Below are 16,395 nucleotides of genomic sequence, written 5' to 3'. Positions count from 1 at the left end.
CCCCAGTAGGAGGACGGTACAGGATTATGCAGTACAATAGTGGCAATGGCAAAATATAAACGAAACATGCAATTTGGACATAAAAATACATTTATTACCTCAAGCTCACTTTGAAAAATGTTTCTGTTTATGCAAACAAATTTTTGCATGAGCTCAGATCACTCTGATTGATGACTTAAGCAGAATGTAATCATTTTCGTTTTGCTGTAGGTCTGTTGTTGGAGGATTTTCATTGTATAATCTGACATGGAGAACGCTTTATTGGGATCATCTCATACAGTGTGACAAGTAATAATGTTAAAAGACTGCAGTAATCACATGTTGCGTATGTATACAGAACAATCCTCACATGGTTATGTTTAATTTAGAAATATAACCCTATCCTTGTACTCTTATCTCTCTTCCCCATTCCCAGACCCACTCACAAGAACTAGCAAACAATCTCATAAAACCTAATGAGTAAACAAATTCCTTTGGCAACCGAAAGTTTCGTTTCACAGGTGCATGGCTGGCTTTCCGAATGCCTCAAGATGAAGTTGTGTTTTTAGTCGTAAATTATAATAGGGGAAGTCCCAGGGATATCGACAGCGCATCTGGCAACACACACACACAAAAACATGCGCATGCACACAGCTTTTCCTGTTGTACTGGACTAAGTAATGGTGCTTTTAGAAGCTGCTGAGACACTTGGTCGAGCTCCTCTTGCTTGACTAAACTCCTCTGGTTTCCTCTCCCATTGTTAGCTGATACACAGAGGAAACCACCTCTAACTGACCTTGGTTTGTGTAAAATTGAAATTAGTTTTCTAATTGGTCAAATTGATCTTTATGTTCTAGTATTTCTCTCGCTTAGAGGCAAATTGTGCACAATATAAGAAAAAAAGAGGATAGATGTAAATTTGATATATATAAAATTTATAATAATTTGATATAAATTAATTAAGCTCCAGTGTGCTAACCAGCCCCGTGTTTTGTTGAGCTATCTAGTTAAATGCATTAACACAGACTAAGAGATATGATTGATTGTGACCTAGACAAAAAGTCAGCAAGTTGTTGGCAGAAATTTCAGCTGTGAGATGTTTGGTCCTTGTAAAACAAATTATTCAAGTCTGATTAGTTTCTTTATTTCTAGACACTCAGCGCTTTAAGAATTTGCAGTTTTTCAGAAGTATTTCTTGTTTTAGCTAGCCTACTAGGTATAAATGTTATAATTTTATTGTCCCAGTTGTATACGGTATTTTACTATCAAAAAAGCTGTAGTTGTGTTGTCTGTTTTATGCCTGTACCAATGTTATTGTGGAGAGGTGTGAATTGTTTGCCCAGCAGGGGGCTCACACCTCTCCCCTTTCCCATCGCCCTGCTCACCAGCAGCTAAACACAGAGTCATGATACTCTACACACAGAAACCCAACAGTGTCCTGACTAATCTTATAACAGACTTGATAAAATAATTATAAAATAATTAATTTGTTTATACTGATTGAAAATGTCTGGTAAGTCGATTTCTATTCTCACCAGTGTGCCGTTAACCTCAAGGTGATTGCATATAGTAAGCAGGAGAGTTATGTGACAGCTTTGTGCTGAACTATTTTGCTTAGTTTCATCAGTGTTTCCACATATCTGTGTGTTCCTGATTTAGAAAAGATTGTCAGTTATCCATTCACACTAATTAATCCACCTAGTAAAACTGTTTTACTGCAAGCCAGACTATGCCTCGGCTGATTGATGTAGTACAGCAGGTGGAGGGATTCTGATGGTACAGCATCAGATCACACCACAATGAAGAGTATTACATTCTGTTTTACAAACATCCATAAAGAGCAAGGTTTTTTCTGTTCTCTGGTTGTTAAATCTACTTGTCTACTGGGCAGCTGTGAATAAAAATCTAATAGCTTGTGCTGTGCATCTGGGCTAGTGATAGAGTAAACTTTCTCTTATGTTTATCCATCAGTGATGTCTCAGTTTTACCAAGGTAGCATGATGAAGCGCATTGTCCTCCGCAGACAGGCAGCCTTTAATCTTGCCTGTGTATTTTCCCAACAGTGTCTATGTTAAGCAGGGAAATTGAGATGAAACTGTAAGAGAAAGGGAAAGGAATGCTTGTAAAGGGTGAACTGATTTCCGTGTTTGTTTTGGCATAACGAAGATGGGATTGCCTTAGCGTCCGCATACTCTTTATAATTTAATCATAGCCAGACATGCACTTAGCATTTGGAAATAGGAGTGGTTGTGGATAGCAGTCTGTACCTTTCATACTGTCGTCTTTTTTGTCTCTTTTGCATGAATTTTGAAAGTCAGTGTTCGGTTGATTCCACTTGTCAGTAATAGCGGTTGTTGACATTAAGCGGTGAGAGATAATGATCAATAAGAGAGTAGTAAGCCACTACTTCCTGACTTGTAAAACAGTTTGTCTAAAGCTGTAACTTTGTGTCAGGCTACCCAGGATGCTTTGCATTTCACACCTCACATCCATCCAGGGTCGTTACTAGGTTAGTCTGGTCTGATTTATGTTATTGATGTTTTTTTGTTGCTCTATCTGGATTTAGCTCCAAAATATGTCTTTTTGAATCTGTAATACATGTGTTTGATATGTTTGAATGACTGTAACCACAACAGTCGTATTTTATGATTATGTATTATTACTGTTATCTACAGGACTCCCATTTTCACTGATAGTCACGCTGAATAAAACCTCATTTATAATTTATCCTGTGAGCACTTTCTGCGTAATCCTACTGCTCATCTCAGTTACACATATCTATGAATTTGAACGCAATCCTCTTGTAATATAATCCCTCATATAAACAGTAGGCAGGTAAAATAGATAAACACTTTGGATAATAGTTCATTAATTAATCATCCACTGTGCAAATTGCAGCTTTTATTTAAAAAAGGTTTCCTTTTGGTTATTGAGCTTAAGGTTAGGGTTAGATTTAGGTGTAGGCATAGAATTAATTAGCTGCATTAATGTCAGTGGAAAGACCTCACAAGGTAAAACGTGTGTGTCTGTGTGTGGCAACATGATAGCAGCCGCTAACATAAGCCCATATGCCTCGGCATACTAAACCCGCACCCGTTGTTGCTGCCGTTGTTAAAGCAGAAGTTCGTTTTTGAAAGCTGCTGTTAATACTTCGAAGAATTCATGAACAAAGTTGGTGCTTCCATGCCAGGACAACTGGCGAGCGACATACCTGGGTCGAATTCTTTAGTTCAACCTTTATCTCAGGAGGAGTGGATCAAGTTTCAAAATGAGGAAAGAGCTTTTAAAAGAACAGTGGATACAGAAATGTCACTGTGTGTGTGTGTGTGTGTGTGTGTGTGTACGCGCACGTCTGTGTAGGGGTTACAAGCAGCGTGGCCACATCCCGTGTTGGAAGCCAGGCCTATTAGGGTCTAACTGTCAGGGATGTGAGGATTTGGCAGAGCAAACTCTGTCTGTGTACATGTGTGTGTGTATGTGTGTGTATGTGTGTATAGGACAGGGGGCTTTCCACTGCTCACTACTCTTACTGAGGTCCAAACAGAAATTTACAGAGGAACTGAAACTTGTCCATTATTGCAAATAACACACTCTACGAACATTGGGGTGGAGGGTTTGGTGCCTACCCCTCCTACCCAGTACCTACCCCTTCCACCCTTCCTCTGTGTGTCAGTTCCTGTCACTGTGGTCAGTAAGGCATGACTCTTCATCCTCCTCCCTGGTATGTGAGTATCACTGACTAAGAGCTCCTCCCTCTCCTCATTTTTTCTCCATTCCTTTATATCTCACCACTCTCCCTCTCCCACTCTCCCTGTCACTCATTTTACTGCACTCATATCTTCTAGTTCTCACCCTCACGGTCTCATGTAGTATGACAGACACAGCGGGGGGCTATTTTGGGCTGCTGGATTTTTTTTTTTTTTTCAAAACACATTGTAAGTCATGTGATCAGCTCTTCCTCCACAGACCTGCTCTCAGTCTTGATGTGTTACTTGAGGCAGTTTTTAAAAAGGCTGTAATTGTAGCACATTGTACCCATGCTTAACCCAGATTCACAATTTTATACGAGTGATTATGTTTCTCTGTGTGAAGTTTAAAAGTGGACTTCTGCTATCTGTGTCACATTTTATTTTCAAATTGCAAACTCAGGCGGTGTTTTCATCTGTTTTGCATGTTGGTGTGCACCAGATGAAGCTTGATCTACCATGTCACTCAGAACTATTTCTGTCCACTGGTCCCTCCTACCTGAGGAAGGTGGAACATAAGTGTACTCACTGACCTTAGTGGGCCTCTCTGATTGGAGGACATGAGTCCTAATTTGCATTCTGACCTATGATTGGAGCTTTTATGATTCAGCATTCAACTGTTTTAGTACAGTAGAAGAGCAGTACAGTTTTGGCCACCAAATGTATTTTAAACATATTGGGTAGTGAATTTTATAAGGATATCAGTGTCTTTCAACAACAATTAAAAAAAAAAAGAAACTTTGGACACATTTTATGCTGAGAATATGGTGGTTGTAACTATTATAGTAACCACCCACAACTTAAACGCAGAACCGGAGCCGTGGGTGTGTTCCTGATATGACGTGGGATTGACAGAACACCTTTGTTTCCATTTAAGGGGGATTTTTTTTTTTTTGAAAAAAAGAAAGAAGGAAATTAGTGCTGAGCTTTGAATGATACAAATCCAGTACTGAATTATTATTTTTATTAATACACTCACTTTATTAAGAACACCTGCATGTTCATGCAGTTATCTAATGAGCCATCTAATCATGTGATAGCAGTGCAATGCAAAAAATCCTGCAGATACAGGATACAGATACAGAGCTTTAGTTAATGTTAACATCAAACATCAGAATGGGGAAAAAGTGTGATCTCAGTGGCTTTGATCATGGCATGGTTGTTGGTACCAGAAGGGGTGGTTTGTGCATTTCATACTGAACTGCTGATGTCCTGGGAATTTCACACACAACAGTTTCTAGAGTATCACACAGAATGGTGCGAAAAACAAAAACATCCTGTGAGCGTCTGGGCCTGCAGGCTGAAACACCTTGTTTATGAGAGAGATAAGAGGAGAATGACCAGACTAGTTAAAACTAACAGGAAGTCTATAGCAACTTAAATAGGCACTCTTTACAACTGTGATGAGCAGAAAAGCATCTCAGCATGCACCAAACATCGACTTCGAGGTGCATGGGACAGTTGAAGATTGAAAAAAAAAAATCACCTGGGCCCGTATTCACAAAGCTTCTTAGAATTCTCTCAGAGAGCTCCTATCTTAGCTTAAAAAGTCCTAGCTGGGAGTCCTAGACTAAAAGTGATTAAGGAAACTTCTCAGAGCAGCTCTGAGTACGGAAAGTACAAAAACCTTTATCTTAGTGAAGAGGTGTGGTTGACCCCGTTGCTAGGGATGACGCAGCAATTCAAGGACTGATTGGTTGATAAAAAACTATCTGTAAAGGTCTTAAAATGCACTCTTTGTGATATATGATAATAGAATGGACAGTGAAATCATAAAATGTTTGTATTAAGAAATTGTATAATCATGAATACAGGCTACTTTATGCAAAGTTTCTGTTATAGGCTAAATATCTTCAAGTTCATTAAAACAGCCAAATGTTGAAAATGTGTCTACTTTTGAAGCAACCAATTTCCACGCAGTAGTTACTATAATTAAGTTCTTACATTTATTTACCATACTGATTTTATTACTTGTCCAGTGGAAATGAAATGAACTGTGTCACTATATGAGACTGTTCAATAGTTTGTGTGATCACTCTGCTGATGGAAGGTTGTGACAGACACAAGTCATCACTACTGCACTGTTGCATTTTTCCAGTTGCCAAATACCTCAGTGTTGTAATCACTTTCATTTCTGGCGTTATGGCATTACTGCGTTGGGTGGGAGATCGCATCGCTAATAGGTTCGACCGCAAACATTATCCCATCGCGATCCAATCTGTAGTGTTTAATTAACTTACGATCGTTCAGTGTTTGGAGAATAGGTCTTCTTTCTGCCATTTTGTCCTCTGCTATAGAAACTCTTAAGCCTCTTAAAAGTCCTCCTCTCTACCCGTAACAATTTTTACCTTAGGAGCTGTTTTTAGGGCTAAGATGTTTCGTGAATCATTTTTATCTTTACTAAGATTTAGTCCTAAATTTAAGGGGAAATTCTAAGAAAACGTCATAATTCTAAGAATTTTCTTCGAATTTCGTCACTAGGAGCAACGTTTAGGCTTAGGAAGCTTTGTGAATACAGGCCCTGGTCTTTTTCCAGTCTTCAGCTGTCCAGTTTTGGTGAGCCTGTGCCCATGGTAGCCTTAGATTCTTGTTCTTGGCTGACAGGATTGGAACATGATGTGGTCTTCTGCTAATGTAGCCCATGCACCTCAAGGTTCAATGTGTTGTGTGTTCTGAGATGCTTTTCTGCTCACCATGGTTGTAAAGAGTACTTATTTTACACTTTTTCTTAATTGTGATGTTTAGTGTGAACATTACTCAAAGCTCTTGACCTGTATTTGCATGATTTTTTGCATTGTACTGCTGCCACCTGATTGGCTGATTAGATAACTTCATGAATGTGCAGGTGTACAGCTGTTCCTAATAAAGTGGATGATGAGTGTATACTATATTATATTGATTGAAGGACATAGCACGCACACTTGATGTGTACAATATGTAGTAGTTGAGAGAATATATAAATTGTTTCCAGCCTTTTCTGTGATACTGATCAGCTGCATTATTTGGAAAAAATACGATAATGTGAATGTATTGCTACACACTGGTATGTCTCACTATATGAAGAAACAAAGGGGTGAACCTGTGATGTAATCCCATAAGTCTACAATTCTGACCTACATACACATGGAGAACGTATCAGGGATGTCTGAGGTTCTAAGAATTTCTGATCAGTTTAATCATAAAACAGTCAGGAAAAAAGTTTGTTAAGCAGCTCTTTTGCATATTACAGGCTTTATGTGTTTATATATTGCAGGACAGTGTTTATGGTGGTTGCTATTACTGCATGTTATCCTGCTTGTAGTTTTTGAAAGACCTTAAAATAATAGCATGTTATTTTTGAAGTTTTGCTGTAGATCACTTGGTTTAATCACATTGTAAGGACCATTTGTGCAGTTATTTTGGAGCAGATTTAAACGGCGGATGTCTCACAGTGTAGTATGTGTTAAACATGAATGCGTGAGGCTGACCTTTGACCTCCAGGCCAAAGGAATGTGGAAACCCTTTAATCTCAAACAAAATGTCAGATGCACTTCTGCAATCTATGTGCACTTCCAGATCCTTGCCCTGAGGGATCCTCTGCACATATATAAAACATTTTCTTAACACAGAATTAAAGAGAAAACGCAAACATCTGAGTAAGATGGATGTACATTGTCTAAACATATTCTTATGAACAACTATGTGGATAAACAATTTTTTTTGCTCTTTAGCTAGGCAAATTGACTATGGTCTTAACTTTTTTGAATTGGAGTTGAATTAAAAAATGCAAACATACTGCATATTGCCAATGATTTAATTTAAATATGGGTAAGGAATGCATTTTTTTTTTTTTTTAATTTTTTTTACGGATTTCCCAGGATTGTTTTTTCTCTTTGGCGATGGAGTTGGGAGGAAACACTAAGTTGTCATGGTGTGTTAGGTCTTAGGGTTAGAATATACAAGTTTTTTCTTATTTGTATTTGTGTGTGTGTGTATGTGTGTGTGTGTGTGTGTGTGCACGCAGTTGGGGGGTGGGGGATTGGGGGGATGGAGTAGATACTGCAAGCATGATGGATTGGTTGTGTGTCTCTGTGTGTATGTTTGCATGTGTGTGGAATGTGTGTGATGAAGAGGCATGACAATGAGACAAAGGATCCTGGAGGGGCTCAAAAGGAGGAGTGTCAGCCATTTGCACCCTCCCTGCTGGGTGATGGCTACGGTCCTGCAACACAGCTGTCAGTTACCCGTACATACATACACACACTGACGATAAACCAGTTTGTATGCTGTTTTACACAATCTGTTAACATTGAGATTTCCTGCTTATGAATTTGAGTTTCAGTGTTTTATACTGGCCAACTTTGATCAGACTTTGCAAGTTATGAGATTCTGATGTCAGCAAAGGCATCAAATGGTAGGGACATCCAAAGCACTATTTGGAAGAAGCATTAAATTTTTCTTAGCACCTTTGCAGCTGTTTAATCATTTAGCTGTTTTAATCAAAGAAGATCTTGCGGAAATGCAAGGAATACCAGGAATTTTTATTGCTAATATGTCTTTAAGCAAAAAGTATTCATTAGGTGAAAATCACAAATATAAATAAGATATTTTATATTAATATTACTAAGAATTTAAATTGTCTAGTTTACCGATTGTTCTGTAGTCTACTATACAATAAACAACCTGTTCTACAACATACATAAACATACATGCTTTTGCAATAGCAGGCCCGAAATTGTGGAACAGTTTGCCGGTACCTCTTACAATCAGAGTCAGAATTTAAGTCTAAGTTGAGAACCTAGCTTTTTGATCTGGCCTATAACTAAACCCAGAGGATGTCCTTGGCCAGTTCTGTTTTAGAGTTTATTACTATTTGTAATGATGTCATTTCATTTCTGTGGGGTTGTAGGAAGACAGTCTCTTTTGTATTTACTTGTAATTGGTTATACACCATACTGGTCAACTAGTGTTGTTTTTATTGTGCTTTATAAATAAAGTGATTGATTGACTGATTGATAAACCATATACTGAACAACATACTGAAAATTTGGGATGAACACATTTCAAGAAACTTCAAATTATAATATACAGTGGATGCTCTAATGTTTCTCTATGGTTTCATTTTCCTGCAGAACAATCAAAATGAGCAGTACTAATATCTACTGGACACCACCCATGTCAGTTGGGACTGGGTGAAAGAGAGAGAGAGAGACAGCTTGCTTTTTTTTCTGGAAGTTCTGAACCTAAAGAAGGGTAAGTGATAAAGTGCTAAATGTAAGACAATCATATAGTTAAGAATAAACAATTTTTTAAGTGATGAATTATATGAAAGAAAAGCTTTAAGTATGCATTTTGTCCATTGTAGATTTTTCAAAGCGGAGACTGCATAATCGAACCTGAGAGAACCTGCCCCCTTAAACTCCACTCCCAGGCACGATCCAAACAGAGCCTGGAAGGTAGGGCAGCCACGGCCGGGGTTCAATGGCAACGGCACCATAGGGCTGCCATGGCAGCAGCTGCCACCGATGCCCCACACCACATAACCACACTGACGCCGGAGGACGAGGATCGACGAGCTGCCCCCAAACTGTTTGGAGGTCCAGCTCAAGTGAGGACGGAGAGTGAGAGAGAGAAGGAGACAGAGAAGGAGAAAAGCGGCAACGAGTGTTTGGTGTGTGGCACCCTCTTCAGCTCACAGGATAAGCTTCAAATCCACACATTCAGTCACACAGGAGAGAAACCTTTCCACTGTTCCCAACCTCACTGCCACAAGGCCTTCAGCTCCAAATATAAGCTCTACAGGTAGGTCAGTTTGAAAACAACCTTTGTCCAAATAGATCATCCTTAGGTAGGTACCTCTCTGTCTATTCTATTGAGAGTCCCTTTACATACATAAAGCATAGGTCACATTGCATGAGGCTGTACAATAAATCTTGACAGTAGCTTATGTCATTGTTTTCAGAGAGTTGAGTGTATATATACATCAGAGCTTGGCAAATCAGTACAAGTGCAACTGCTGGCTTGTGAAAGCTCGTAACCATTGTACCAGACCACAGTAATAATGTTAATAGTTGTATAATAATGAAAATGTAAGTTACTCGGTGTTCTTACACAAGTTTTTTTAAACCCATCTTTACCTCCACTGTAGGCATATGGCCACACACTCCCCACAGAAGACCCACCAGTGCTCATTCTGTGAAAAGATGTTCCACCGTAAAGATCATTTGAAAAATCACCTGCAGACCCATGACCCCAACAAAGAAGCTTTTAAGTGTGAAGAGTGTGGCAAGCACTATAACACAAAGCTAGGCTACAAGCGCCATGTGGCCATGCACTCTGCCACAGCGGGAGACCTGACCTGCAAGGTATGTTTGCAGAGCTACGAGAGCACTCCTGCCCTCTTGGATCACCTCAAGAGCCATTCTGGCAAGTCTTCAGGGGGCACCAAGGAGAAGAAACACCCATGCGATCATTGTGACCGTCGCTTCTACACCCGCAAGGATGTTCGCAGACACATGGTAGTGCACACTGGTCGCAAAGATTTCCTGTGCCAGTACTGTGCCCAGCGCTTCGGAAGAAAGGACCACCTCACACGACATGTGAAGAAGAGCCACTCACAGGAGCTGCTGAAGATCAAGACAGAGCCACCAGATATGCTGGCTCTGCTTGGTTCTGGCTCTCCAACTTGTGCTGTGAAGGAAGAGCTCAGTCCTATGATGTGTAGCATGGGCCCCAACAAGGACTCCATGATGACCAAACCTTTCCGCAGTGGCACCCCTTTCTCTATGGGCATGTACAACCCACACCACCTCCAGGCCATGTCCAGCCCAGGAATGGGCCACCATCACTCCTTGGTTCCTGGGTCACTGTCCGCTGCTATGGGTATGGGTTGTTCCATGGAGCCTCCTTCAGCCTTACACCACCATCATCCGCATCATCATCACCACCACCCACACCATCCCTCCCCTCCACCTCCACCCCCACCACACCAGCAACAGACTCCACTGCAACCCCAACCCCAGCAGCAGCATTCCCAACCTCCCAAGTACCAGCTCGGATCTACCTCATACCTGCTGGATAAGCCCCTAAAGGTGGAGATGGAGAGTTACCTGATGGATCTGCAGAGTGGCTTGCCAGTCCCACCCCCACCTTCGGCTGATCCCCATTCAGCTGCCTCACCTAATAAAGATGGTCTGGAGCCTCCACCTGGCTTAACGGATGAGCTATGTGGGGATCCCCTCCTATCTAAAAGCCCTGCCGTCATTGCTGAATCTCTGTGTGCTGCTAACATGGACTTCTCCCATTTACTGGGCTTCTTTCCGCTAAACCTGCCTCCCTATAGCACTCCCATGAGTTCGGGAGGCCTGGTGATGGGCTACTCCACCTCCACTGCCTCTTCTTCTTCCTCATCATCGTCAGCATCTTCACATGCTGCCGAGTCTCATGCTGCCACAGCAACAGCCTCAGTGCCTCTTACCTCTTTGCAACCTCAACCTCAGGAGCAACCAGGCTCCAGTGGAGGTCTTGGTCTCGGGCCCCTGCACCCACTCCCACCAGTGTTTAGCTCCAGCCTTAGCACAACCACCTTGCCTCGCTTCCATCAGGCCTTTCAATGAGGCTCCCACCCCACCCTGGCCTGCCACAGGCTGAGACAACTGAGGTGGCCCGGGGAAAAGGAGCTTTAGGGCTCCCTCTAGGGGTGGGAGAATAAAACACTTGAACACATAGAAGCCTTAATTGAAGCGCACAAATGCTTTTAAATGAGCCTGGAGGAAAAAAACATTTATTTTCAAAAACGAAGTAAAACATAGGAAGTAAGAATACCATGGAGCTTTTATTTAGGCTTTTCCAGCTATATCTTAGTTAAACCTTTCCCTCAGCCCTTGTGTCAGAAAATTCCTAGTTAGGGAGCAGCATCAGCAGGCCTTTAAGGCATGGTACCGCATACTTTATAAAGTAATAATATGAGTTGGAGAAAGGCAAAGGATAATGTATAAAAAGTCTTAAATGTTTTTTAAGACTCTTAAAGAATAGTTTGAAGTTATTAAGCTTTTTTGTTGTTTGCTTTTACAAATATGAGACTTAATTTATATTGTCTCTATTCTATTAAAGTCAGGTATCATTTAATCGCCCTTAAACTAAAACTGCCTTGGCAGCCAGGAGAGGAAAATTAGTGGAGGAATGAAGTAGTGATGTTGCATAAAAAGTTCTCTCCTCTTTCACAGCCAAAAAACAAATTCATTGTAAAATTATACAACAAATTTTCCTGTAAAATGGATTAGTTACAGTCGTTTAGACCTTATTTCCCCCAGTATATTACATACTTTAACATTTACAAAACACACTTTAGTATAAACAAGTTGCCCCATATAAATGCGTACTGCTCTTCTAAAAGGTATTTAATGAAAATACACAGTAGATTGTGTGCGAGAGTTATGTAAGCAAGGTAAGAGATACAGTAAAAGGAAGAAGGCAAGAAAGGCAGCAAATAAACTGCACAATTTTACAATCCTGCTTTTATACACTGTGACCATTCAGAACTAAGGACAGATAAAAGGATAATGTAAAAATCGTACAGGCTTATGTAAGTCAAAGGAAGCACTTTGTTTACAGCAGAAGGCACTTGACCTTTTTGGGTTCCCTACTTCCTGAAACAATTTACCTTTTTCTTCCTAGCCAAGCTTCTTACAAACAACCACATCAAGTTTATTTAAAATATAAATTCTCTAGTATTTAAATGATTAAAGCGCTTCATAATGGTTTCCTTCTTCCTTCCAGCACTAATTTCAATATCTCCATTTTTTTTTTTAACCTCCAGTTCCTGCCCACCTTATTCTAATATGTATGTTAGAATACGCAAAGATTTTAGGCAGGCTAATAGAGTTAATAGTTAAATGGTAATAATCACCCTGACATATGTGAATAGAAAAGAAATGACAAGATAGGGAAAAAAATCTACAAGAGTATTTTTGCAGTGTACGAAATACCACATCAAAAAGAAATATATAATTGCTTTTATTTTAGTAAAATGTACTTTAGATAGACGTATTAAAAATTGCTGATGGAATTTTTACAAAAACAAAAAAGTCAGGTTTACATAATTATGTAACCTTGGTTAAAAAATGGATGAAGTAATGGCTTTTCATTATAGTCTTCCCTGTACTATTTGTTCTATTCTTTTTTTTTTTTGTATGTGGGTCAAAGGATGATATTTTGACCCATGTGTAATAGCCTATTAGTAGAATAATCAAGTAGAATGAACTACTCTTTAATCTTTAGTGTTGCTTAGAGAGGCCCATAATGTGACCCAATTTTGATCAAAATTATTCTCTTTCAGTATTGGAACAGACCTGACAGATGTTTTTGGTGTGGCTCGCATCCTGTGGTCATTATACAATTATACTTTTTATCAATTTATGAGAGCAAAGCAAAACCCTAACTCAACGCACTGCAAAATGATGTGCTAATAATTTTGTAAAAAAACAAAACAACAGAACAACAACATATAATCCAGTCATGTTAAAGACAATTTCAGAAAGAGTGGCAAATTGATTCCCATAAAATGATGCTGATGATGGTGCTGTTTTCTCCACTAAGGTAGTGCAGAAATCCACCTCAAATTAATTTATCCATTACAAGAATGGCCAGAATTTAATTTTTGCCCATCCCTAGCCTTGTAGTAAACGTGAAAGTCAAGTTAAGAATGAAATTGCTCAAATGCGAGGCCACCCCCCAAAATGAATTAAAAAAAAAAAGTTATGATGCTGCTTTAGCGCTATGGTTGGCAACAGTCATAGACCACTTCTGCAGAAATCCTTCTGCAGAGATCTTTAAACTGAATACGTGAACTGTTTGTCCATTTCTGTTCTCCTTTTACAGCTGCTTCTTCCATTCAAATGAACATTTTTATCAAAGGGTCTGAAGAAAGACAAAATACCCAGAACAAATAAGTCACCAGACTGGTCTTTGACATTCAAAGCATGGGACAGTTGATTGGGATATTGCCTAGTCGTTTGTTGTCATATTATATATTATTTTCTGTTTGTTGAAACAGGACCTCAAAACAACACAACACATCACCTCATTTAATTTTATTATACATATATATATTTTTTTTGCATACCAAAAACCTGGGGAGAAGAAACTTCTTTTTTGCACAATTGCTAACTAAAGAGCTAATATTGAGATAATATTTTTGCATATACTGTAAGAACGATCGCTACAACTGATAGGTTCTGAATGAAAATAAGAAGAAAGCCAAATATGCATTTGAATTTTTTCTCCCATTCCTTTATATTCACAATTGGATTGTGTGAAATCTTGTTTCAAATTTAAACAACTTTTTGTTTTGTGTTTGGATTACATAAATTAAAAAGTGTATTGTTAGCATTTATTCCCCTTTCTATCGTATTTTTTTTTGATGAAGGGGGAAAAAAAATTTATTTGACAGGCACTTTGAAATGTAAAGGTGTTTAAATTAAAAGTCTTACAAGTCAAATTGATATGTGGGAAAAGTATGACAGGTAGCAATTCTAACCAGGTCTAAACTGCATAAGCAGTATAAGTAATAAAGCTAATTAAAGCTATGCATGTTTCTTCAAAAAGAAATAAAAAAAGAAATAAAGAAAGAAGTTATTTTGACATGAGAAAAATGTTCAACAAGAAGCTATTGGCAACTTCTGAGTTTGTCCTCCCCGGGTTTTCTGTGAGCTGATCTGAATTCTAGCACTTTTAAACCTTTGAAAAGAGTATTTTTTTTCTTGAAATTTCAGCCGTATGTGTTTGTATTTTTTTTTATTTTGTATTTGATCTTGTACATGTATGTGCCATTAGTTCAATGTGTAGAATTTATTAATCTATATGTATTTTTTTTCCTCCTCTTCCAAAGGAGTAACAGTATTTTTTGATAGACTTTCACTAATATTTGCTGCGTTTTGCCCCAGCTCTTCTAGCTTTGTGCATTTTAGGACTTGAGAAACAGCAAGTGTGCTTGTGCTTAGCTTATCTTTCAAACCCTTGCTGTAAAAGTCAGTTTAACACAATTCAAAGCTGCAACCTATTTCTGCAAATGCAAAAAAGAAAGAGTTGGAGAACAAAGAAAAACAAAACATCAGTTCCTCCCATGATCTTTTTTTTTTTTTTTTTTTTTAATTAACTAAATATTACAGAGCTGACAGGTTTAACTGATTTACTGGATTGAGTGAACTCCCTTCAAATTAAGTTTTGTCAGATGTCAGGGGGATTTTATTGAACATGGTGATGGGTAGGCATCCAACCAGTGCAGCATTTGAATCACATTTCCAGTTGTGCCCTAGATTAAGAGGAGGCTTCAAAAGGTGTAAGATTTTTTTTCAGGCTAATCTCAGTCGTGCTTCTGTGCCCTTTAAAAAAGAGCCTCTCACCCACCGAGAACTTTTAGCCAACATCAAAATGGACTTTGAAACAAAACAACAACAAAAAAAACCTCAAGGAGCTCCCCTTCTAGTCACCTCTGATGGTTCAGAGTCCATTGGAAGAGAGGAAAAACATTGAAAGTGTGTGTTGTGATTAAGGGAAAGTTTATTTGATTTCTAATTTGATACCCTCTCTATAATCATGTATCCCGACTTCCTTTATGATTGATTAAAAAGAAAGAAGTCCTTTATCTCCACTGCACCTACTAGGGATGCACTTATCTTATTTCTCCCAATATGTGTAGGAGTCTAACTAAGATATTAAAAAGAAATTATTAAAATATCATTGATCTAAGGAGAAAAAAAATTACAATCTGACTTAAGGAAAGAAATGCCTTGCTTTCTTGAAGAGAAAATGTGCTGTCTGTCGAAAAAGACATCAAATTGTAGTTTCATTTATTTTAGCTTAATGTAAGTCTTGCATTCCAAGCTCTTTATGTATCTTGTTTAGCAACATAGTCCTCTTATTTTTAGTACTTGCTTATTACTGCCACCCCTGGGAAAGAAAAAAGTGAAAGAACAAAAATGGGACATTTTCATTCATCCTTACACTATTTTATATAGCATGGGATTTTATCAGCTACAGGGAGAATTGTATAAAAAGTATATGACAACCAGTCCACTTTGTATCACCTACAATCAGTTGCTGCAATGTAAAGAGACAGATATGTATATTGGTTGATCCAAAGAGATGACATTACAACAAAACCTATTTACTTATTGTACAGAGCATTGTACCTTTTGACTTGTAATGTATGATGTTAAAATCATTAAAAAAAAGACAAACCCACGGTTTTATACTTTTGTCCCCCACCCCCGTGCCTTCTTTCACTCCTTCCTGGGGTGATTTCCTGCTGGCTGTGGTGGGAGAGGGTGCTAGAATAAGCAACCTAGGTTATGGCTGAAAACTGCCATTCGCATACCATACAGCCAAGGCAGGAAACCACACCGCTGCACACAAACAAAATGGAGAGGAAAAAAAAAAAAGAAATGTGAAGGCAAGGTTCCAAGTGATAAAAAAGCAGAGCTTGGCTTTAAGGCAGGCCTAATTATACCACGATACCTCAAGCCTATACTTACAGGTCCCGAGGCTCTGTTTAAGCCCAACGTGCTCGCAAATGCGCAAACTGGAATAAAATAGCATGCCATCATTTCTTATATGTAAAACAACTCGGATTTGGAGAAATTTGAGGTTTTACAGTCTTTCTCTGGAGCGCGCTGGTATACAGTCTCAACCA

The 16,395-nt window shown here is 38.9% G+C and overlaps 1 protein-coding gene across 1 annotated transcript in view; it reads left to right on the top strand.

Moving 5' to 3' along the window:
- plagl2 (pleiomorphic adenoma gene-like 2) overlaps positions 1-15,957 on the top strand; it is a 36,831-nt gene extending 20,874 nt beyond the window's left edge. The window contains exons 2-4 of the mRNA XM_026920426.3: positions 8,837-8,957; positions 9,070-9,506; positions 9,853-15,957. Coding sequence (XP_026776227.2) covers positions 9,211-9,506; positions 9,853-11,320 — 1,764 coding nt within the window. The 5' untranslated portion in view covers positions 8,837-8,957; positions 9,070-9,210 and the 3' untranslated portion in view covers positions 11,321-15,957. The remainder of the gene's footprint in view (positions 1-8,836; positions 8,958-9,069; positions 9,507-9,852) is intronic.
- The last annotated feature ends 438 nt before the right edge of the window (positions 15,958-16,395 follow it).

This window comes from Pangasianodon hypophthalmus, chromosome 16 (genome assembly GCF_027358585.1).
Source record: "Pangasianodon hypophthalmus isolate fPanHyp1 chromosome 16, fPanHyp1.pri, whole genome shotgun sequence".
NCBI classification, from domain to species: Eukaryota; Metazoa; Chordata; class Actinopteri; order Siluriformes; family Pangasiidae; genus Pangasianodon; species Pangasianodon hypophthalmus.
The sequence above is the reverse complement of the archived record's forward strand: the minus strand, read 5'-3'. Positions and strand labels throughout refer to the sequence as shown.